Source organism: Argopecten irradians, chromosome 6 (genome assembly GCF_041381155.1).
Source record: "Argopecten irradians isolate NY chromosome 6, Ai_NY, whole genome shotgun sequence".
Taxonomy (NCBI): Eukaryota; Metazoa; Mollusca; class Bivalvia; order Pectinida; family Pectinidae; genus Argopecten; species Argopecten irradians.
The window spans coordinates 44478754-44505017 of NC_091139.1; the positions used below are offsets into that span (position 1 = coordinate 44478754).

The following is a 26264-nucleotide window of genomic DNA, read 5'->3' on the forward strand; positions in this document are numbered from 1 at the left end:
CCAATAGAATACACAGAACATGTACAACCTTCACACCTACACACACCCACGATACACCTCCCGAACCCTTACATCCACCTCAGTCAGGCATCGGAGTTACATAATTAATAAACATATCCGGCATTTCAACAGTAATCGTAAACCTGCCTAACCACATACCATTTTAATACCTGTAAAGGGATGATTTAAAATACGTCTTTTTAAATGTCAAAACACCTTTTTAAATATCAGTTACTATGCACTTAATGTGCACCCCCCAGTGAGGAATTTTGATGTTATCTGTGTGTCTGGTTAGATCACCGAAGATCTATCGACAGGTCAGCGACACATGCCTATAGGTGTCACCACAGTAGCTGCACCACTGGACTGTTACGATAATTAGATCACGACCGGTAATAACGTCACGGAAAGACATGTCACAGTGATCGTGTGTTAATCTACAAACTCGTCTGTAACCTCACTGTGGAGGTATTCAAATGTACATAAATAACGTTAACAAACTAGAAATGAGGAAGTAAAATACATCTAATCTGATGAAAGTTTCCCTAAAGCAACATGTTGGAAATGTGGAAGTCACAAAAATTAGGCTGTAATAAAAGTTTTTCAATTGATAATTAACTTAAACTCCCAAGTTTATCTATTTGTTTACTAACCGAGCTGAAGGATCAAAATAACAGACATCTTCCTCAAAGACATCAACAAAAAAGTATAGAAATTTTCAGCTGATGTGAAGAATTGGTACTGAAAACAATTCCAAACAAGTCAATGCCAATTAAAATCATACAAGAGCACACTACACCAAGCAAAGAGGAATTCTCAAGTTTTTAACAAAATCATTGTTAAAAGTAAGTTTTTGTAGGAAGCAGAATGCACAAGGAAAGTAAGCAAATTTCCTATAGAAGTCTATCCATATAAACGATACACTTGGCCAATTGTTACGTAACTTGGTAACTTCCTATTTCAGAATGTCAAATATTCAACATCAACAGGCACTCCCTACATTAATACTCAACCACTTTACTGCTTAACTCTGAACTGTCTCAGACATTGTATAAAACTGTACAGTAAAATATTGACAAACCTTGGTTGCCATGGTATCAGGATGGCAACGGATAAATGTGACTAGACAAAATGGCCGACAGCATAAAACATGCACGAGAAATACATTTAACAACGTAAATGAATATCATTATTGATCCCAGAAAATGGAATGAGGATGGTTCTACAAAAAAAAATAATCCTTGCCTGCAAAGAAGAATGAAATTCTATCTGTAAAGCGATTCTGTTTGAACAAAAGCCAACATGTGTGTAGAGTCTGGGATGAAGGCCATTATTTACCACACATTCCAGCGTCTGCTCATTTACATCTGATCACTAGGTTTCTGACATAATTTGCTCCACCTACAGAAGGTACCCTAACAATTATGTTGAAAATGAAGAGAAGTATATCTATACTTGTATTCTAATTGTCTATATTTAGATTTGTTCTAATCAGACAAGATATCACTTACAAAGGATGACACATCTATGTCACCATACTAAAGGTTTGAACTGTATATGAATGTGGTGTGTATATATGTGGTGTTTTGTGAGACTGTCGTATGTCAGTGTTGTATTTCCTTGTGTAGTGTGTTTTAGGAGGCTGTAGTATAATAGTGTTGTGTCTCCTTGTGATATTGTGTTCTGGGAGGCTGTGGTATGTTAGTGTTGGGTCTCCTTGTGATAGTTTGTTTTGGGAGGCTGGTATGTTAGTGTTTTGTCTCCTTGTGATAGTGTGTTTTTGAAGGCTATGGTATGTTTGTATTGTGTCTCCTTGTGATAGTGTGTTTTGGAAGGCTGTAGTATGTTAGTTTTGTGTCTCCTTGTGATAGTGTTTTTTGGGAGGCTGTGGTATGTTTGTATTGTGTCTCCTTGTGATAGTGTGTTTTGGGAGGCTGTGGTATGTTAGTGTTGTGTCTCCTTGTGATAGTGTGTTTTGGGAGGCAGTGGTATTTTAGTGATGTGTCTCCTTGTGATAGTGTGTTTTGGGAGGCTGTGTATGGTATGTTATTGTTTTGTCTCCTTGTGATAGTGTTTTGGGAGGCTGTGGTATGTTCGTGTTGTGTCTCCTTGTGATATTGTGTTTTGGGGGAGACTGTAGTATGTTGTGATGTGTCTCCTTGTGATAGTGTGTTTTGGGAGGCTGTGGTATGTTAGTGTTGTGTCTCCTTGTGATAGTGTGTTTTGGGAGGCTGTGGTATATTAGTGTTATGTCACCTGTGATAATGTGTTTTGGGAGGCTGTGGTATATTAGTGTTATGTCACCTTGTGATAATGTGTTTTGGGAGGCTGTGGTATGTTAGTGTTGTGTCTCCTTGTGATATTGTGTTTTGGGAGACTGTAGTATGTTAGTGATGTGTCTCCTTGTGATAGTGTGTTTTGGGAGGCTGTGGTATGTTAGTGTTGTGTCTCCTTGTGATAGTGTGTTTTGGGAGGCTGTGGTATATTAGTGTTATGTCACCTTGTGATAATGTGTTTTGGGAGGCTGTGGTATGTTAGTGTTGTGTCTCCTTGTGATAGTGTGTTTTGGGAGACTGTAGTATGTTAGTGTTATGTCTCCTTGTGATAGTGTGTTTTGGGAGACTGTAGTATGTTTGTGTTATGTCTCCTTGTGATAGTGTGTTTTGGGAGGCTGTGGTATGTTAGTGTTGTGTCTCCTTGTGATAGTGTGTTTTGGGAGACTGTAGTATGTTAGTGTTATGTCTCCTCTATAGTTCTATCTCACTGAAGTGTACTGCCAAAGACATGACACCTAACCTGGTCACATTTACCTATAAAGACTAGTTCTGTAGATTCTAATGTAATACGTTTACCAACACATTTTATCTGTTTGTTTTTTCTGTTTCTTGTTTATTTGCTTTATCAGGATACTTATGTAATCTTATTGCTCAGACATTAAACCTACTCTAGTCTGTCATGGTAAAATCAGCTGTCCTTCATCACACCAACTCAAACTTTGACCAAACAGTATCGTTCATACATGTTTGTAGACATGAACACAAATTTGTACCCGGAAATACACACTTAAAACACACCAAATATTGAACCTTTATCTTAACCACCTGTACAGGTGAGCTTACCAAATCACCTGGGTATTCACCTTGTCAGGACAATGTTTGTTATCGACAGGTGATGAAGTAGTGACTCATCATCCATGTCATACAGATGTTTGTTTCTTTACTATGTATGTACCCGTATATGCCTTGTTCCTCTACTGGCCAGTGAAATCACATTATAAGTTAGTGACCTTGACCTTGCCTGAGATTACAAGCTCCACCCCGATCATCAAGGTCGTATGATATACCTGCTTTGTCCTGCTACAATCCAGTGCATTGTTACACATTCTGATAACACTAGTTATGATTTATACCTGTATAATAAACGACTGCTCTTTATAAAACAGTTAGGGTGTATAACTTGATGAATCACATTTCACACGAGGTAAAGAATTTGAACAAACACCTGATTGAAGTCCTTGAGCTGATTACGACATCCAATAGGTACAAACTCTAGGTAATACCATTTAAGGAAATCAAATGTTTAAAACTTTTTTAAATATTTAAACCCTACAAGGTAAAGGAGACTTCATGGACATGAGTAATCACTATTATGTAAATATCTCAAATTTTCTTTTGTATTACCTGGTAAATGAATTTATTTCTGTATTTTTCCCAAAAATGCACAAAATCTGAAATCACTTTGAAGTTTTAATCAAAACAATGAGATGTATGTAGAGTTGTAAAAGTGTATTCCATAGTAATATCATCCTACACTATTTGTAAGTACTAATTAACTTATTACATTTATATGAATTGTTTGGACTTACCAAACATCTTAGGTCTACCCCTTCTATTGAAGCAATATTTGTGCCCCTTAACCTCTCCACTTTTACCTACCTCTAATTGTTTCCTCCTTCACCCCTCTACAACCCCCTCCTATCCCTGATTGTCTCCCCTTTCACACACACACACACACACACACACACACACACACACCAATTGTGGCTCCTCCTATCCCATACTGTCACCCTACTTGATTGTTACAATATGAACTCAGCACCATTAACAAGCTCCTCAATCACACATTAATTAACAACACTTCATATTTTCACAATAGGAAGTAGAGAATTAATCATTACCTATATCAGTTATAGACCTTGTTACACCCTTTTTCTATGAAGTGAGTGAGTCTAGCTACGCCCCTTCTCAATACGGTATCTTATTACTGTATCCAGTGAGAACTAAAATCATCTCTGTCCTGAATACTACTGCATATCACTGTCAACCTTCAAACAGGCCTCAAATACTCTGGTACTACTCTTGACCAATAGGCATTGATCTCTCATTCCAATATTATGTACCTTCTAAAACTGTAACAAGACCCTCATTTCCTCACCCGTCCACTCCCTTGATCTTGAATCTACCTTCCTACACCACTCCATCCTGACCCTCTCTACCACTCCATTCTGACCCTCCCCTACCACTCCATCCTGCCCCTCCCCCACTCTATCCAGCCCTTCCCCTACCACTCCATCCTGCCCCTCCCCCACCACTCCATCCTGCCCCTCCCCCACTCTATCTAGCCCTTCCCCTACCACTCCATCCTGACCCACCCCCACCACTCCATCCGGCCCCTCCCCACCACTCCATTCTGACCCTCCCCCACCACTCCATCCTGACCCTCCCCCACCACTCCATCCAGCCCCTCCCCTACCACTCCATTCTGACCCTCCCCTACTGGTACCACTCCATTTTGACCCTCCCCTACCGGTACCACTCCAGTATTCTGACCCTCCCCTACCGGTACCACTCCATTCTGACCCTCACCCACTCTATCCAGTCCTTCCCCTACCGCTCCATCCTGACCCTCCCCCACCACTCCATCTTGCCCCTACCCCGCCACTCCATCCTGAAATTGTACTGTAAAACCATCAACACATGGCCATATTCTTCCCCCTACCCTATATAACCAGACATAAAATACTGTCTCCATGAAAAGTATGGAAACAATCTACTCAATCTCACCTAACCCATTTAAAACATGTTGTTATAGCTTCTTAGTAGAATTATCTGTGACCACTTCTGTAGGCTCTAGACCATTGTTATATATCTGTAGTACTGATAAACAGCTTGGCTACTGTCCCAATGATGGTCTTATAACATTCAATCATACACTTACTATTTCTATACCATAAATCTAGACCACAACATAGCTTCTCTTTCTCCTTTGTATATAAACATGTTTTCTCTTTTTCAAAATATTCTAAAATTGCTTCTTCTGCGAGAAATGATCATGAAATTAACATAATATTTGTTGCCCCTCATCCCCCCCTTAAGAAGTTTCATTTCTATAATTCCAATGGCTTTTAAGCTATTTCAAGGGTATGAATTACAAAACAAATAGCACTTCTATAGATGTAGAGGTCAAGGTCATGGGACTCTAACAGTACTGTACATCGACTTAGGTAACACAGTATAATACAAAACAAATAGCACTTCTCTTGCTTTAGATGTAGAGGTCAAGGTCATGGGACTCTAACAGTACTGTACATCCACTTAGGTATACAAGTATAATACAAAACAAATAGCACTTCTCTTGCTTTAGATGTAGAGGTCAAGGTCATGGGACTCTAACAGTAATGTACATCCACTTAGGTAATACAAGTATAATACAAAACAAATAGCACTTCTCTTGCTTTAGATGTAGAGGTCAAGGTCATGGGACTCTAACAGTACTGTACATCCACTTAGGTAATACAAGTATAATACAAAACAAATAGCACTTCTCTTGCTTTAGATGTAGAGGTCAAGGTCATGGGACTCTAACAGTACTGTACATCCACTTAGGTAATACAAGTATAATACAAAACAAATAGCACTTCTCTTGCTTTAGATGTAGAGGTCAAGGTCATGGGACTCTAACAGTACTGTACATCCACTTAGGTAATACAAGTATAATACAAAACAAATAGCACTTCTCTTGCTATAGATGTAGAGGTCAAGGTCATGGGACTCTAACAGTACTGCACATCCACTTAGGTAATACAAGTATAATACAAAACAAATAGCACTTCTCTTGCTTTAGATGTAGAGGTCAAGGTCATGGGACTCTAACAGTACTGTACATCCACTTAGGTAACACCAGTATAATACAAATCTGTCAACATAACTATAGAAGTTTGAAGGTTATATAGAAGTATATGAAAGTTATATATAAGTATATGAAAGTTATATTTAAGTATATTACTTAAATATGAAAGTTATATTTAAGTATATGAAAGTTATATATAATTATTGCCTTTGATTCACAGGAAAGGCATAGATTATAGCAAAATCAAGTGCATCTCTTCAAATTGCTACTGAGCAAACTTATACTGAGAGTGTTGACAGCTTATATTGATGAGTTTTACAGATAGGTGGGTCAGAGTTTAATATTCCGATGGAGAACTTATGGGCTAATTAATTAGGGCATTCAGAGGTGGACTGAAATATTTAACTAATCAATGATACATTATATATACATTTTACTCTACATACAAAAGGTTAACGGTCAACTGTACAGGACCAATCATTAACATTACAAGAATAGGCCTCGATCTGCATGACAAAATCTAGGTTGTAGTACATGCACATGTATCATGAAATAATTAACATGCAGACTTATTATAATTGCTTAATCGAGGAAGCGGACACACAAGTACTTCTCGTCTATTTTTAGTGATGATAGTGAGACAGTGTTGGGTATTAATACTTACTAACATTTTAAGGTCATTGTGAAAAGATCTATGAATTTTCTTAGAAGATGTTATGAATTTTAATGACACAGTATTCCGCAAACATTATTAAGATTTGTTTTAATGAAATGGTATGCTGTACACATACACTGACAATAAAAGTGACAACAGTGACAATATTTTGCCCATTAACTAGAGTCGGTATATAGTCGGTGTACTACACGATATGTTTTGGCTGGTTAACTAGGAGTTTGTGGACCAGCTGTTGTTCAGATCAATGAAGGAATAATCTATAAGGACAGATGGAGTTGTCTAAACACAACATATGTTCTCAAGGAAATCACCATCCCTATGTAGGCACCGTCAAAACCATGACCACTCCAATGTATGTCCTCTTTGGTATGAGTATGTCTGTTCTGTATATGATACCAAGTAGCCTTAAATCCTATCTAAATTATGGGTGATATTTAGACAATAGAAGACAACAATATATACCACAGCAGGCCATAGAGCTATATCAATACGAGATGTCTTCCCCAAACAACCTGGCTGTATTAGAACTATATTATGGATGACAATATCTAGAACATAGCATTAAAATCTGCAGATATACAATTACATCATACAACTGACATTAAAAGTTGCAGATATATACAACTAATAATATATTATTTATATAGCTAATACATGGCTAAATATAAACGTCACTATAAAGACCCACAGATGAACCATTGAAATCACTACATAATGAAGGTGGTTATATAATATTGTTGAAAACAGAGACTGAATACATGGCCCACTAGTAACAGCTTACAAAAGACTTACAGATACAGACAGCATTCTGTCAAGTACAACACATTATTCAGCCAATTAAGAAAGCGGTTATGGAAGTCTTGATCAATATTTGTGTCTATGGCTTCCCGTTGTAAAACAAAGAAGGATGCACTGCCAGAAAACCCTTAAATTCCTTGAGAGCTTGAAGACATAAGTTCAGATATTGTTGTATACTCATGCATATGTACTGTCGTTTTCAAACTTAAAAGTAATATGTATAATATACCTGCCATTTCCAAATAGAAAAGTGATATGTTTTGTATATAATAGGTTCCAACCTCCAGTAATCATGAAGTCTTAGCCAAATAGGATGTTAAAGTCACCAAAAGTACGAGTAATCATACAGCTTAAATGATGCCATTTTACTATCTCCAAACTATTCATTGTGCTCATTCAAAATCTCGAGTATGTAGTCCCATAACAGTCACATATGCATTAATATTGGCCTCAAAATTGCAACCCAGAGATATTGAAGTGTTTTAGACACCTTAACCACTAAGCCTTCAAAACAATAACAGAAGATATATACCATCATTAATGCCAGCTCGTTAACACCAATATTCCACCGATCACCTGTTTGTATGTGTAACAAATTAAGGTCTAATTTCAAATTTTAGTACACAACAGGAGAACCACAAACCTTCTGATATATGTAGCAGTTAACAGGACCCCGCAGGTAAAATTCTTTTAAGAAAAAAATTCCTAAGAACATCCTGATGTAGCTTTATCATGTCGCCTACAGATAGTTTTATAATTAATGTCTCGCCTTGTCTAAGTCAATAAGATGTGACTGCTGATCTCCTGTCAAACGGAGCTCTTTTTGAAAAGGAGGTCTGAAAGAGTTCAGTTGCCCTGGAGATGTAATACATAAAGAACTCTTGTTAGGCAACACCTAGGTTTACATGGGCCTCAAACCAGCTCACACAACTGTCACCGAGTAGTTATCCAAATTGTATACGCTTACCTCACTCTGAGGTCATAAGATAGGTTACTTTAAGCTAATTTCACAGAGAATCACATAAAAAACTTATACATGTCAGTCATTTCACATAAAAATCACATTGCCAAAAACTAATTAATGCTAAAGCATTTTATTTACTTGCTCATAAGGACCAATCTTGATGCATTGCTTCCTTGTGAAGAAATCTAATTTGGCTATTTAACAGGTAAGATAAATTGTTTAACAGGTAAGAGATATAGGCAACACATTCCTAAGTAAGAGATATAGGCAACACATTCCTAAGTAAGAGATATAGGCAACACATTCCTAAGTAAGAGATATAGGCAACACATTCCTAAGTAAGAGATATAGGCAACACATTCCTAAGTTGTTAAATGATCAGTAGTTTTTTATTGAGTCGTTATTTAGAGATTTGACTGTGAAAGTTTAACCAGTTAGTATAACATGTACAACCAAACACAGGTTTTATTTGACAGTCAGTTCGAGCTGTTAAGGACATTCTCAGTATGCACATGAAATGTCCTCAGAATGACCAGATCCACACTTGATTCGGGAGAAATCTACCTGTTGTTTCTTTTTGGAAATGATAAAATATTCCATGGATCTATCAGATTCCTGATAACTGATGTTTAATTTCAAAACTCACAAAATACTATAAAATACTAGAAGAACAGATTTTGCCCCTTGACTTGTTCCATAAGTTACCACCTTTTTCTTAATCGATCAGCATCATAACTGAAAACACAAAATCCATGTTAAAATATCTCAAAAGATTCATCAGATAGTGTTCAAATGAAATCAGCCCCACCCTTTATCTTGCATATTTAATGAATATGACTTGTGCATAATGACGAGGTCTTTGCTATAAGCATACAGATTACAATATGATGACTCTGAAATCTCATCAATCAGTCTTTGTAACTTTTGTGTGTGCAAATTGACAACTTAAGCATATAAAACGCACACAACACAGACTTTATAGAGATCTATCTGCTCATCTCGATTTAGTTCTCAACCATAAAATTTAAATTGTTACAGTAATTTGCCATATATGATTATATTCACATTAAACTTTGTTGTCAAGGCTAGACTCTGATTGCCTGATAATTAGGAGTCATCAAGTGTGATCGTTTGTATTAAACTTTGTTGTCAAGGCTAGACTCTGATTGCCTGATAATTAGGGAGTCATCAAGTGTGATCGTTTGTATTAAACTTTGTTGTCAAGGCTAGACTCTGATTGCCTGATAATTAGGAGTCATCAAGTGTGATCGTTTGTATTAAACTTTGTTGTCAAGGCTAGACTCTGATTGCCTGATAATTAGAGTCATCAAGTGTGATCGTTTGTATTAAACTTGTTGTCAAGGCTAGACTCTGATGCCTGATAATAGGAGTCATCAAGTGTGATCGTTTGTATTAAACTTTGTTGTCAAGGCTAGACTCTGATTGCCTATAATTAGGAGTCATGAAGTTGATCGTTTGTATTAATTTGTTGTCAAGGCTAGACTCTGAATTAGGAGTCATCAAGTGTGATCGTTTGTATTAAACTTTGTTGTCAATTAGACTCTGACTGATAATTAGGAGTCATAGTGTGATCGTTTGTATTAAACTTTGTTGTCAAGGCTAGACTCTGATTGCCTGATAATTAGGAGTCATCAAGTGTGATCGTTTGTATTAAACTTTGTTGTCAAGGCTAGACTCTGATTGCCTGATAATTAGGAGTCATCAAGTGTGATCGTTTGTATTAAACTTTGTTGTCAAGGCTAGACTCTGATTGCCTGATAATTAGGAGTCATCAAGTGTGATCGTTTGTATTAAACTTTGTTGTCAAGGCTAGACTCTGATTGCCTGATAATTAGGAGTCATCAAGTGTGATCGTTTGTATTAAACTTTGTTGTCAAGGCTAGACTCTGATTGCCTGATAATTAGGAGTCATCAAGTGTGATCGTTTGTATTAAACTTTGTTGTCAAGGCTAGACTCTGATTGCCTGATAATTAGGAGTCATCAAGTGTGATCGTTTGTATTAAACTTTGTTGTCAAGGCTAGACTCTGATTGCCTGATAATTAGGAGTCATGAAGTGTGATCGTTTGTATTAAACTTTGTTGTCAAGGCTAGACTCTGATTGCCTGATAATTAGGAGTCATGAAGTGTGATCGTTTGTATTAAACTTTGTTGTCAAGGCTAGACTCTGATTGCCTGATAATTAGGAGTCATGAAGTGTGATCGTTTGTATTAAACTTTGTTGTCAAGGCTAGACTCTGATTGCCTGATAATTAGGAGTCATCAAGTGTGATCGTTTGTATTAAACTTTGTTGTCAAGGCTAGACTCTGATTGCCTGATAATTAGGAGTCATCAAGTGTGATCGTTTGTATTAAACTTTGTTGTCAAGGCTAGACTCTGATTGCCTGATAATTAGGAGTCATGAAGTGTGATCGTTTGTATTAAACTTTGTTGTCAAGGCTAGACTCTGATTGCCTGATAATTAGGAGTCATCAAGTGTGATCGTTTGTATTAAACTTTGTTGTCAAGGCTAGACTCTGATTGCCTGATAATTAGGAGTCATGAAGTGTGATCGTTTGTATTAAACTTTGTTGTCAAGGCTAGACTCTTGATTGCCTGATTAAACTTTTGGCTAGACTCTGATTGCCTGATAATAGGGATCGTTTGTATTAAACTTTGTGTCAAGGCTAGACTCTGATCTGATAATTAGTAGTCATAAGTGTGATCGTTTGTATTAAACTTTGTTGTCAAGGCTAGACTCTGATTGCCTGATAATTAGGAGTCATGAAGTGTGATCGTTTGTATTAAACTTTGTTGTCAAGGCTAGACTCTGATTGCCTGATAATTAGGAGTCATCAAGTGTGATCGTTTGTATTAAACTTTGTTGTCAAGGCTAGACTCTGATTGCCTGATAATTAGGAGTCATCAAGTGTGATCGTTTGTATTAAACTTTGTTGTCAAGGCTAGACTCTGATTGCCTGATAATTAGGAGTCATCAAGTGTGATCGTTTGTATTAAACTTTGTTGTCAAGGCTAGACTCTGATTGCCTGATAATTAGGAGTCATAAGTGTGATCGTTTGTATTAAACTTTGTTGTCAAGGCTAGACTCTGATTGCCTGATAATTAGGAGTCATCAAGTGTGATCGTTTGTATTAAACTTTGTTGTCAAGGCTAGACTCTGATTGCCTGATAATTAGGAGTCATCAAGTGTGATCGTTTGTATTAAACTTTGTTGTCAAGGCTAGACTCTGATTGCCTGATAATTAGGAGTCATCAAGTGTGATCGTTTGTATTAAACTTTGTTGTCAAGGCTAGACTCTGATTGCCTGATAATTAGGAGTCATCAAGTGTGATCGTTTGTATTAAACTTTGTTGTCAAGGCTAGACTCTGATTGCCTGATAATTAGGAGTCATCAAGTGTGATCGTTTGTATTAAACTTTGTTGTCAAGGCTAGACTCTGATTGCCTGATAATTAGGAGTCATCAAGTGTGATCGTTTGTATTAAACTTTGTTGTCAAGGCTAGACTCTGATTGCCTGATAATTAGGAGTCATGAAGTGTGATCGTTTGTATTAAACTTTGTTGTCAAGGCTAGACTCTGATTGCCTGATAATTAGGAGTCATCAAGTGTGATCGTTTGTATTAAACTTTGTTGTCAAGGCTAGACTCTGATTGCCTGATAATTAGGAGTCATCAAGTGTGATCGTTTGTATTAAACTTTGTTGTCAAGGCTAGACTCTGATTGCCTGATAATTAGGAGTCATCAAGTGTGATCGTTTGTATTAAACTTTGTTGTCAAGGCTAGACTCTGATTGCCTGATAATTAGGAGTCATCAAGTGTGATCGTTTGTATTAAACTTTGTTGTCAAGGCTAGACTCTGATTGCCTGATAATTAGGAGTCATCAAGTGTGATCGTTTGTATTAAACTGATTGCCTGATAATTGTCAAGTGGATCGTTTGTATTAAACTTTGTTGTCAACTAGACTCTGATTGCCTGATAATTAGGAGTCATCAAGTGTGATCGTTTGTATTAAACTTTGTTGTCAAGGCTAGACTCTGATTGCCTGATAATTAGGAGTCATCAAGTGTGATCGTTTGTATTAAACTTTGTTGTCAAGGCTAGACTCTGATTGCCTGATAATTAGGAGTCATCAAGTGTGATCGTTTGTATTAAACTTTGTTGTCAAGGCTAGACTCTGATTGCCTGATAATTAGGAGTCATCAAGTGTGATCGTTTGTATTAAACTTTGTTGTCAAGGCTAGACTCTGATTGCCTGATAATTAGGAGTCATCAAGTGTGATCGTTTGTATTAAACTTTGTTGTCAAGGCTAGACTCTGATTGCCTGATAATTAGGAGTCATCAAGTGTGATCGTTTGTATTAAACTTTGTTGTCAAGGCTAGACTCTGATTGCCTGATAATTAGGAGTCATCAAGTGTGATCGTTTGTATTAAACTTTGTTGTCAAGGCTAGACTCTGATTGCCTGATAATTAGGAGTCATCAAGTGTGATCGTTTGTATTAAACTTTGTTGTCAAGGCTAGACTCTGATTGCCTGATAATTAGGAGTCATCAAGTGTGATCGTTTGTATTAAACTTTGTTGTCAAGGCTAGACTCTGATTGCCTGATAATTAGGAGTCATCAAGTGTGATCGTTTGTATTAAACTTTGTTGTCAAGGCTAGACTCTGATTGCCTGATAATTAGGAGTCATCAAGTGTGATCGTTTGTATTAAACTTTGTTGTCAAGGCTAGACTCTGATTGCCTGATAATTAGGAGTCATCAAGTGTGATCGTTTGTATTAAACTTTGTTGTCAAGGCTAGACTCTGATTGCCTGATAATTAGGAGTCATGAAGTGTGATCGTTTGTATTAAACTTTGTTGTCAAGGCTAGACTCTGATTGCCTGATAATTAGGAGTCATGAAGTGTGATCGTTTGTATTAAACTTTGTTGTCAAGGCTAGACTCTGATTGCCTGATAATTAGGAGTCATCAAGTGTGATCGTTTGTATTAAACTTTGTTGTCAAGGCTAGACTCTGATTGCCTGATAATTAGGAGTCATGAAGTGTGATCGTTTGTATTAAACTTTGTTGTCAAGGCTAGACTCTGATTGCCTGATAATTAGGAGTCATCAAGTGTGATCGTTTGTATTTAGTCAAGGCTAGTCATGCCTGATAATTAGGAGTCATAAGTGTGATCGTTTGTATTAAACTTTGTTGTCAAGGCTAGACTCTGATTGCCTGATAATTAGGAGTCATGAAGTGTGATCGTTTGTATTAAACTTTGTTGTCAAGGCTAGACTCTGATTGCCTGATAATTAGGAGTCATCAAGTGTGATCGTTTGTATTAAACTTTGTTGTCAAGGCTAGACTCTGATTGCCTGATAATTAGGAGTCATGAAGTGTGATCGTTTGTATTAAACTTTGTTGTCAAGGCTAGACTCTGATTGCCTGATAATTAGGAGTCATGAAGTGTGATCGTTTGTATTAAACTTTGTTGTCAAGGCTAGACTCTGATTGCCTGATAATTAGGAGTCATGAAGTGTGATCGTTTGTATTAAACTTTGTTGTCAAGGCTAGACTCTGATTGCCTGATAATTAGGAGTCATCAGTGTGATCGTTTGTATTAAACTTTGTTGTCAAGGCTAGACTCTGATTGCCTGATAATTAGGAGTCATCAAGTGTGATCGTTTGTATTAAACTTTGTTGTCAAGGCTAGACTCTGATTGCCTGATAATTAGGAGTCATCAAGTGTGATCGTTTGTATTAAACTTTGTTGTCAAGGCTAGACTCTGATTGCCTGAGGAGTCATGAAGTGTGATCGTTTGTATTAAACTTTGTTGTCAAGGCTAGACTCTGATTGCCTGATAATTAGGAGTCATGAAGTGTGATCGTTTGTATTAAACTTTGTTGTCAAGGCTAGACTCTGATTGCCTGATAATTAGGAGTCATCAAGTGTGATCGTTTGTATTAAACTTTGTTGTCAAGGCTAGACTCTGATTGCCTGATAATTAGGAGTCATCAAGTGTGATCGTTTGTATTAAACTTTGTTGTCAAGGCTAGACTCTGATTGCCTGATAATTAGGAGTCATCAAGTGTGATCGTTTGTATTAAACTTTGTTGTCAAGGCTAGACTCTGATTGCCTGATAATTAGGAGTCATGAAGTGTGATCGTTTGTATTAAACTTTGTTGTCAAGGCTAGACTCTGATTGCCTGATAATTAGGAGTCATGAAGTGTGATCGTTTGTATTAAACTTTGTTGTCAAGGCTAGACTCTGATTGCCTGATAATTAGGAGTCATGAAGTGTGATCGTTTGTATTAAACTTTGTTGTCAAGGCTAGACTCTGATTGCCTGATAATTAGGAGTCATCAAGTGTGATCGTTTGTATTAAACTTTGTTGTCAAGGCTAGACTCTGATTGCCTGATAATTAGGAGTCATGAAGTGTGATCGTTTGTATTAAACTTTGTTGTCAAGGCTAGACTCTGATTGCCTGATAATTAGGAGTCATCAAGTGTGATCGTTTGTATTAAACTTTGTTGTCAAGGCTAGACTCTGATTGCCTGATAATTAGGAGTCATCAAGTGTGATCGTTTGTATTAAACTTTGTTGTCAAGGCTAGACTCTGATTGCCTGATAATTAGGAGTCATGAAGTGTGATCGTTTGTATTAAACTTTGTTGTCAAGGCTAGACTCTGATTGCCTGATAATTAGGAGTCATGAAGTGTGATCGTTTGTATTAAACTTTGTTGTCAAGGCTAGACTCTGATTGCCTGATAATTAGGAGTCATCAAGTGTGATCGTTTGTATTAAACTTTGTTGTCAAGGCTAGACTCTGATTGCCTGATAATTAGGAGTCATCAAGTGTGATCGTTTGTATTAAACTTTGTTGTCAAGGCTAGACTCTGATTGCCTGATAATTAGGAGTCATCAAGTGTGATCGTTTGTATTAAACTTTGTTGTCAAGGCTAGACTCTGATTGCCTGATAATTAGGAGTCATCAAGTGTGATCGTTTGTATTAAACTTTGTTGTCAAGGCTAGACTCTGATTGCCTGATAATTAGGAGTCATCAAGTGTGATCGTTTGTATTAAACTTTGTTGTCAAGGCTAGACTCTGATTGCCTGATAATTAGGAGTCATGAAGTGTGATCGTTTGTATTAAACTTTGTTGTCAAGGCTAGACTCTGATTGCCTGATAATTAGGAGTCATCAAGTGTGATCGTTTGTATTAAACTTTGTTGTCAAGGCTAGACTCTGATTGCCTGATAATTAGGAGTCATCAAGTGTGATCGTTTGTATTAAACTTTGTTGTCAAGGCTAGACTCTGATTGCCTGATAATTAGGAGTCATGAAGTGTGATCGTTTGTATTAAACTTTGTTGTCAAGGCTAGACTCTGATTGCCTGATAATTAGGAGTCATCAAGTGTGATCGTTTGTATTAAACTTTGTTGTCAAGGCTAGACTCTGATTGCCTGATAATTAGGAGTCATCAAGTGTGATCGTTTGTATTAAACTTTGTTGTCAAGGCTAGACTCTGATTGCCTGATAATTAGGAGTCATCAAGTGTGATCGTTTGTATTAAACTTTGTTGTCAAGGCTAGACTCTGATTGCCTGATAATTAGGAGTCATGAAGTGTGATCGTTTGTATTAAACTTTGTTGTCAAGGCTAGACTCTGATTGCCTGATAATTAGGAGTCATCAAGTGTGATCGTTTGTATTAAACTTTGTTGTCAAGGCTAGACTCTGATTGCCTGATAATTAGGAGTCATCAAGTGTGATCGTTTGTATTAAACTTTGTTGTCAAGGCTAGACTCTGATTGCCTGATAATTAGGAGTCATCAAGTGTGATCGTTTGTATTAAACTTTGTTGTCAAGGCTAGACTCTGATTGCCTGATAATTAGGAGTCATGAAGTGTGATCGTTTGTATTAAACTTTGTTGTCAAGGCTAGACTCTGATTGCCTGATAATTAGGAGTCATCAAGTGTGATCGTTTGTATTAAACTTTGTTGTCAAGGCTAGATCTGATTGCTGTAATTAGGATCATAGTGTGATCGTTTGTATTAAACTTTGTTGTCAAGGCTAGACTCTGATTGCCTGATAATTAGGAGTCATGAAGTGTGATCGTTTGTATTAAACTTTGTTGTCAAGGCTAGACTCTGATTGCCTGATAATTAGGAGTCATCAAGTGTGATCGTTTGTATTAAACTTTGTTGTCAAGGCTAGACTCTGATTGCCTGATAATTAGGAGTCATCAAGTGTGATCGTTTGTATTAAACTTTGTTGTCAAGGCTAGACTCTGATTGCCTGATAATTAGGAGTCATCAAGTGTGATCGTTTGTATTAAACTTTGTTGTCAAGGCTAGACTCTGATTGCCTGATAATTAGGAGTCATGAAGTGTGATCGTTTGTATTAAACTTTGTTGTCAAGGCTAGACTCTGATTGCCTGATAATTAGGAGTCATCAAGTGTGATCGTTTGTATTAAACTTTGTTGTCAAGACTCTGATTGCCTGATAATTAGGAGTCATGAAGTGTGATCGTTTGTATTAAACTTTGTTGTCAAGGCTAGACTCTGATTGCCTGATAATTAGGAGTCATCAAGTGTGATCGTTTGTATTAAACTTTGTTGTCAAGGCTAGACTCTGATTGCCTGATAATTAGGAGTCATGAAGTGTGATCGTTTGTATTAAACTTTGTTGTCAAGGCTAGACTCTGATTGCCTGATAATTAGGAGTCATCAAGTGTGATCGTTTGTATTAAACTTTGTTGTCAAGGCTAGACTCTGATTGCCTGATAATTAGGAGTCATGAAGTGTGATCGTTTGTATTAAACTTTGTTGTCAAGGCTAGACTCTGATTGCCTGATAATTAGGAGTCATCAAGTGTGATCGTTTGTATTAAACTTTGTTGTCAAGGCTAGACTCTGATTGCCTGATAATTAGGAGTCATGAAGTGTGATCGTTTGTATTAAACTTTGTTGTCAAGGCTAGACTCTGATTGCCTGATAATTAGGAGTCATCAAGTGTGATCGTTTGTATTAAACTTTGTTGTCAAGGCTAGACTCTGATTGCCTGATAATTAGGAGTCATCAAGTGTGATCGTTTGTATTAAACTTTGTTGTCAAGGCTAGACTCTGATTGCCTGATAATTAGGAGTCATCAAGTGTGATCGTTTGTATTAAACTTTGTTGTCAAGGCTAGACTCTGATTGCCTGATAATTAGGAGTCATGAAGTGTGATCGTTTGTATTAAACTTTGTTGTCAAGGCTAGACTCTGATTGCCTGATAATTAGGAGTCATGAAGTGTGATCGTTTGTATTAAACTTTGTTGTCAAGGCTAGACTCTGATTGCCTGATAATTAGGAGTCATCAAGTGTGATCGTTTGTATTAAACTTTGTTGTCAAGGCTAGACTCTGATTGCCTGATAATTAGGAGTCATCAAGTGTGATCGTTTGTATTAAACTTTGTTGTCAAGGCTAGACTCTGATTGCCTGATAATTAGGAGTCATGAAGTGTGATCGTTTGTATTAAACTTTGTTGTCAAGGCTAGACTCTGATTGCCTGATAATTAGGAGTCATGAAGTGTGATCGTTTGTATTAAACTTTGTTGTCAAGGCTAGACTCTGATTGCCTGATAATTAGGAGTCATCAAGTGTGATCGTTTGTATTAAACTTTGTTGTCAAGGCTAGACTCTGATTGCCTGATAATTAGGAGTCATGAAGTGTGATCGTTTGTATTAAACTTTGTTGTCAAGGCTAGACTCTGATTGCCTGATAATTAGGAGTCATGAAGTGTGATCGTTTGTATTAAACTTTGTTGTCAAGGCTAGACTCTGATTGCCTGATAATTAGGAGTCATCAAGTGTGATCGTTTGTATTAAACTTTGTTGTCAAGGCTAGACTCTGATTGCCTGATAATTAGGAGTCATGAAGTGTGATCGTTTGTATTAAACTTTGTTGTCAAGGCTAGACTCTGATTGCCTGATAATTAGGAGTCATCAAGTGTGATCGTTTGTATTAAACTTTGTTGTCAAGGCTAGACTCTGATTGCCTGATAATTAGGAGTCATGAAGTGTGATCGTTTGTATTAAACTTTGTTGTCAAGGCTAGACTCTGATTGCCTGATAATTAGGAGTCATCAAGTGTGATCGTTTGTATTAAACTTTGTTGTCAAGGCTAGACTCTGATTGCCTGATAATTAGGAGTCATGAAGTGTGATCGTTTGTATTAAACTTTGTTGTCAAGGCTAGACTCTGATTGCCTGATAATTAGGAGTCATGAAGTGTGATCGTTTGTATTAAACTTTGTTGTCAAGGCTAGACTCTGATTGCCTGATAATTAGGAGTCATAAGTGTGATCGTTTGTATTAAACTTTGTTGTCAAGGCTAGACTCTGATTGCCTGATAATTAGGAGTCATCAAGTGTGATCGTTTGTATTAAACTTTGTTGTCAAGGCTAGACTCTGATTGCCTGATAATTAGGAGTCATCAAGTGTGATCGTTTGTATTAAACTTTGTTGTCAAGGCTAGACTCTGATTGCCTGATAATTAGGAGTCATGAAGTGTGATCGTTTGTATTAAACTTTGTTGTCAAGGCTAGACTCTGATTGCCTGATAATTAGGAGTCATGAAGTGTGATCGTTTGTATTAAACTTTGTTGTCAAGGCTAGACTCTGATTGCCTGATAATTAGGAGTCATGAAGTGTGATCGTTTGTTTTAAACTTTGTTGTCAAGGCTAGACTCTGATTGCCTGATAATTAGGAGTCATGAAGTGTGATCGTTTGTATTAAACTTTGTTGTCAAGGCTAGACTCTGATTGCCTGATAATTAGGAGTCATCAAGTGTGATCGTTTGTATTAAACTTTGTTGTCAAGGCTAGACTCTGATTGCCTGATATGGAATTAGTAAACTTGTTGTCAAGTCATAAGTGTGATCGTTTGTATTAAACTTTGTTGTCAAGGCTAGACTCTGATTGCCTGATAATTAGGAGTCATCAAGTGTGATCGTTTGTATTAAACTTTGTTGTCAAGGCTAGACTCTGATTGCCTGATAATTAGGAGTCATCAAGTGTGATCGTTTGTATTAAACTTTGTTGTCAAGGCTAGACTCTGATTGCCTGATAATTAGGAGTCATGAAGTGTGATCGTTTGTATTAAACTTTGTTGTCAAGGCTAGACTCTGATTGCCTGATAATTAGGAGTCATCAAGTGTGATCGTTTGTATTTGAGAGCAGTAGCATTGCACTAAACATTAGCATATTTTTCAGACATTTTTTTTTTCTTTGGTGCAAAAAGGAAATTGCAAATTTTCTTGGCTTAGAAAAGTATGCCATTCCGTTCTGGTTCAAATGAAAGATGAATAAACCGGATGTCCCCAAGATTTGAAAATTTTATAATAAACAAAGCTCCTAATTACTTAATAATGTAACATATTTTAGACAAAAACAAGAGGCCCATAGGCCTTAACGGTCATCTGAGTCGTGATCTGATAATTGGCATAAAGCAACACCTCAAAAAATATAGTAGTAGCAAACAATTAAGGCAATACAAAAGAACTCTTTAATAGAAGAAGTTCAGGTTCTGATATGTTTGATGAATTAGACCATAAATGAAGGTCCCTTGATCCCCAAGTCCAATATACAGTCTTTAGGCCTCTTAGTTATTTACAAAAAGTCGTTTAAGAGATTTTAACTTAATTGACACCTGTGACATTAAATGAAGGTCAAGGTCATTTACTTGAACAAACTTGGAAGCCCTTCGGGTCAGATGACCTAAAAAAACTAATTTCTCGATCAATGGAATTTCTAACTACATGGTCCCATTGCTGCATGTACTCAGAACAAAATTTTGGCCTTATGTACAGTACTTACTCACAACTTTTCCCGACACATGCAATTTCATAATTTGCTTACAGAAAAAGTGCTTTATAAGCGTTTTTCTCTAAATTTAATACAGTATGCCAGGGTATGATTTATGGAAGGCCTTGTAGTTAAATCTACAACACATACAACTTAACAACATAGCAGCTGTTGTACAATAATGTGTAGCAATGTTATCACACTATTCAACATTTTATGTTAATCAAACAATTTAGTTTTTGCCACATAATTTTTTGTACACTTGTTTGATATATAAACAAGCCCCTGATGAAATACTGGTATGTACCACACATTGAGCAAGTAAAAGTAAACATATGGTTCTACTCCAACAGTGAAATGTACATATCATTTTATGTACCATCCATCGAAATCTGACAACTCTGAAATGTGTATTACAACAGTTTGACAGATCTATCTATAGTGATATAGGCACCATTAGATCCCTCCCTCACATACCAGAAAATGTTTATTCAACGCTACTATTATTTCACCTGAACTATTTGGGATATTTGTAGCAGGAATTTCATGCTTTTTCTTCAGAAATTGAAGCATATTTCTGCCAAATTATTACATAAGTGCTTGATATGTATATATATAAATGCATGTTTCTGATGTTATATTCGGACAGGTACGTTGAACTCCTAAACTTAAACTGTAATATTTTGTGTTTAATTTCTGCTATTACTTAATTGTAAATACTGTAAGGATAGTGTTTCCTAATAGTAGAATAAGATGTTAACTAAAGATTCTTGTAACTTGTATTGCAGTTGCCCTTGACCTAAGTATGAATGCTTTATATTATACTAAAATATCTCCCAAAAAACAGAACTGCTAATGGTAAAATTTTCTGCAAGTTAGCCTCCTGGCTATAAATGTCTTTCTGACATAATATAACCATGGCGACAAATACAACAGTGGACACTGTGTTTACATCTTCAGCTAAGTAAAAGGCCTATCCTATACCTCTCCAGGTATGTTATAAATAATGAACATCTTTCATGGTGCACACCTGCAAGGCTATCCTAGCTTCTGGTGGGGATGGGTGACAAATGATAGGCCAGTTTGATGACAGAGCGGTACTGCCCAGTCCTTTTCTGGTCCAGCCTTAACCCAAGGCCATGACAGACTTTATGTGGCTTAATATGTACCTATAGATCTGAGGCATTCATACCTACAGAACATTAAAATCAAAGAATTCTACAATAACTCCACAACCAAACCAATCGCTGATGTCAAACCAATCGCTGATGTGAACCATACTACACGACCATACAACAGACAAACCTACAGTTGGGATGTGTATCAAATGTATGACAATGTCCATGGGAATATTCTGCAGGATAGCTCTAAAACAAATAGAATCTTTACAGGAGTCCATCATCCCTGCCCATTAAATGCTACATCACCATCCCGACATCTGTATATAACAATTTGTTTTTGACAGCATTACTCAAAAGTTCTTTTTAAACTTCACTTCATCACTCTGCAATAACATTAATGATATGCAATGTAAACTACTTTGAATTTAAATCAAAGCGTTTTAAATAGTTCATAGATTTGCTAATTGCTTTGCCTAGTAAACTCTCTGGAATGTTTCTGAATCACCATCGCCGACACAAATCAAGGTCAGACTGTGCTAATTAACTAATTAAGCATCTCTCACATCAAACGATCCTGGCAGAAAATGAAATCTCATTAAAAAGATAAAAAGATTTAGAGTTCTCTGTCTTATTTCAATGTTTACCTATGTGACGACCCTTTAATGAAGCAATGCTCCTATGTCATCAACAAATTAGGATAGCAACACTTTAGACAAAATTGAACCAAGGCAATGTAATCTGCTTAACTGTGTTATTGTGCATACCAGCTTTTTCTCATCCCTACTATGAAATGGTGTGTAGCATTTTCCCTGAAAGACTATTAGTTACCAAATCATTTTAGTGTAAATTAATTAGATTAATATATAATAAGATTTATAACTGTCAAATCAGGATCATGAGCACTTTAAGATCATACAGTGTATTTCGGAAACACTTTCATGGCATTTTTCTAATTCGTTCCAAATCTCAAGACTTCTTTTACTTCATTTAGTATTGAATGAAACATACCAGGTACTTCCTATCTGAAATACCAGTAGATCAGTTTACATGTTTATTGTACTTTTATTGCTAGTCAGCGTAAATTACTTTAAAATTGTCAATTATTATGCAAAGCTGTATTTTCTGGGACAGATTCACTTTCAAATTTCCAAACATCAACTCATCTCTTTTATTTTTCCCAACAATTTTGTTCTGTCAGTAATTAAACTACAATCATATAATCCACCATTGTAATCAACCCTTTACATGATGTCATGTGTAAGTAAAGTTTTGAGTTATCTTCCACTAGAGACCAGAGCGACGATGTACCAGCTTATAAAATGATCGTTGGCGTGTAACAATTTCTAAAGCCACATAACTACACGTATTTTATGACATGCATAGTTTTGAAAATGTTTAGATCTGATAAACGATACATAATAATTTTATATTTTCTCATCATGTGTAAAATTGATATGAGGACGACTTGGAAGGTGGCCAAAGTTAAGAAGGACACAGAATAAGTAAAACCTATCTGTCGATATCACATTTATAAAAAGGACCTCGATGAAAATAGACTTCAAAGTTGATGGCCCTGCATATAACCTATGCAGCCTGGTGTACAACAAAGTCGAGATAAAAAGATTGAATGAAACACAACTACAGCAAGAGTGTAGACACCTTACAAAACAGAATGTGCTTCATAATGATATAGATATGAATTCCATGTATAGATATATATATATCTTACAAGAGATGAAACTAAAACATAGTGATGTTCGTCTCTGATATGTACATGTGACGACAGACACACACACTGAAATTACAGCAATAAATTTATCCTTACCTTCAACAAGTGTTTATTAATCCATTTCGTGAATGTTTTCTTTTGAACGGCATCCCTTTCATCTGTGAACAGGAAAAACGGTAAAATTAGACAAGATTCCATTACAGATTTATAATTACATTAAATTTACCAATAACACACTACATAAATCACTGAGTAGGTATAGGTATATTATATATCTATTCCACCCTGTGGTAAACAAGCTTTGAAGGTAGTGTTAGCAAAGTAGACCTAGTTTGATAGACAACATGTGATCCACAAAATATCTGCTAAATTGAGATTTATATCTATTTCCAATATGATCATCTGAGAGATATCATGGAAACTGAAATTTAACAAAAATATATGAATATTATATCTATGTTTAGTTTCAAAATAATATTATTTTGAAGTAAAGTTTCTCCAAAACTATCAGAGTACCTTAATAATTATTTTTATTATGTGTTGTGTCTCCTTGTGACAGTTGTCCATTTTATAGTGTTGTATCACTGTCTAATCAAAGACAAAGAACAGCACACCCCACCAAATACTAGGGACAAAACTTGTGTACCTGACAAGGTAAACTGGGCAGCTAATACAAGATATGATTAGTGGAAGCTAAAGTAAATGAGATACAATTTCAAATGTCTTTATCATTTTTGTTTTCTGCTACAGGTGGTTAAAAGCCAGAAGACATTTGTTCTGGTTCTTCACATTCCACATTTAAATATTTAATTTTCAAAAAAATTCCAGCCCCAGGGATTTATGGCAATGTAAGCAATGACACCATACATCAAACTGTCATATTTACACAGCAAAAGTCTGCATATAATTATCCAGATTTTATATAAACAGGTGATTCATATGTTAATTAAGAATTAATTCTCAAAACAAAATCTGAATTAATTTAACACCCTAGAACAAAGTGTGAAAACAAAGAGTAACTCTATTCTATGAAAATAAAAAGAATCCCAAAAACGTTTGTCCCCTCCAGTAAAATATCTTATAATGTTAATGTTAACTTGTTAAGAAATATCGTAGTTGAAACTTGTCCATATGAAATATGAAAGCACTACAGAAGTTATAAGAAAATCTGATAAGTTTTAAAAGGAATTAAGCTTTAATTCTTTAATTTTTAAACATTAGCTTTTCTATTTGGACAATTTTACATAATGTTGATGAGACTGGGCCCAACCTAATATACCCATGGACCACCTAACCACTTAGTGTCTATTTCATGTGCATAATGACATTTTGTACCTTTTTTAACATTGCAAATTTGTAATTTTGTAGTGACATATATATTTTGTAAATTTCACAACATTGTTCTTGTTCATTTGCTTTTGTAGTAACATTAACATTTGTACATTTTTTAACATTGCAATCATTTGTAGTAACATTTGTACATTTTTTAACATTGTAATCATTTTTAGTAACATTTGTACATTTTTTAACATTGTAATCATTTGTAGTAACATTTGTACATTTTTTAACATTGTAATCATTTGTAGTAACAGTTATACATTTTTAACATTGTAATTGTTTGTAGTAACATTTGTACATTTTTTTTACATTGTAATTGTTTGTAGTAACATTTGTACATTTTTTTAACATTGTAATGATTTGTAGTAACATTTGTATTTTTTAACATAGTAATTATTTGTAGTAACAGTTGTACATTTTTTAACATTGTAATTATTTGTAGTAACAGTTGTACATTTTTTAACATTGTAATCATTTGTAAAACCATTTTGTACATATTTTTAACATTGTTAATGTGTGCTCCACCAAGTAATTATCATTACAGTACAGATTATGTACTCTAACAAATACCATTCATAATTGACCCCGATCATATTCCATAGCTAATGTATAAACATCCAGCAAATACCGCATTAACCCATATACAAAAATATTTACACGATATTACATGTGTACAATAGTGGGAGATCATAACACACACAACAGTGTATTTGTGATCGGGAGGTGTGTATACTTACAAATCTCACTACTTGCTTATTTAAAATCGCATGCTACCGACCTATAAAGGTCAAGTGGGGTTAAATACAGCCTGTTGACAGAATAATCACCGTACATTTTTTTATACCTACCCGATTCTTTTCTCCGATTTTCCTCGTACTGCATCATGGCCCGCGGGGATGGGGGGACCTCCGCAGGGTCATATTGCGATGTACTACCCCACATTTTCACAATTTATAAGATTTACACAATTTTACGATAATGAATATAATAACTGCATTATCTAAGCTCTCTGGACACCTGATATTTCTGTCACTGGAATTTTATCTGTATTATCCCAATTATGCAACAAGATCATATAACTCTAATCAACACCGATTTAATTCCCAGGTGAGAAATCCACAGGTACGTCACATATCTGATACACAGATAACACGAATCTCGAAAGTGCAACAAAAACCAGATCTGTCCACCTTATCCAAATTTTCACAGCGACATTTTTTCTTCTCAAGTAGCCCACCAACACTGACTCATGTATTAAATCCCACAGTGCAAACAAATGTCGTCCACTTTAATACACACAACTGGGTACAGAGACTTTGCCTGCCCAGCCTTAGAGGGAAACGCTCACCTCTGGTATGTGCCTAATGTTTCACTACGCAAAATACTCATGCTCTGTACACAGGTGACAATTGTACCTGTACAATCATTCAACCGTGACATCATTGCATGGCCAATAACTAGCTGCTAGAGTGTACTCCCGCCGTGGTAGGGGACCTACACACTTTGATGACGTATCAATGTGGCTAAATTTAGTAACAATTCGGCCTAGTGGAGGTCCCGAAACTGTACACAGTAAGTAAGTAACATGTCCTACGTTTTAACGAGCGCTTTCACTTTGTCTAGTCGGAGTGTACCCCCGGTAGTAAATG

The 26264-nt window shown here is 36.1% G+C and overlaps 1 protein-coding gene across 15 annotated transcripts in view; it reads right to left on the reverse strand.

Annotated features, from left to right (window-relative positions):
* The window catches only part of LOC138326010 (microtubule-actin cross-linking factor 1-like), a 217162-nt gene that overhangs the window by 179198 nt on the left and 11700 nt on the right, over positions 1 to 26264 (reverse strand). For 13 of the 15 annotated variants that reach the window (XM_069272102.1, XM_069272103.1, XM_069272097.1 and 10 more), the window contains exon 3: positions 23374 to 23435. In XM_069272102.1, the coding sequence (XP_069128203.1) occupies positions 23374 to 23435 (62 nt within the window). Of the gene's footprint in view, positions 1 to 23373; positions 23436 to 25463; positions 26046 to 26264 lie in introns of those variants that run through there. The other 2 variants (XM_069272099.1, XM_069272091.1) reach the window with 1 other exon arrangement.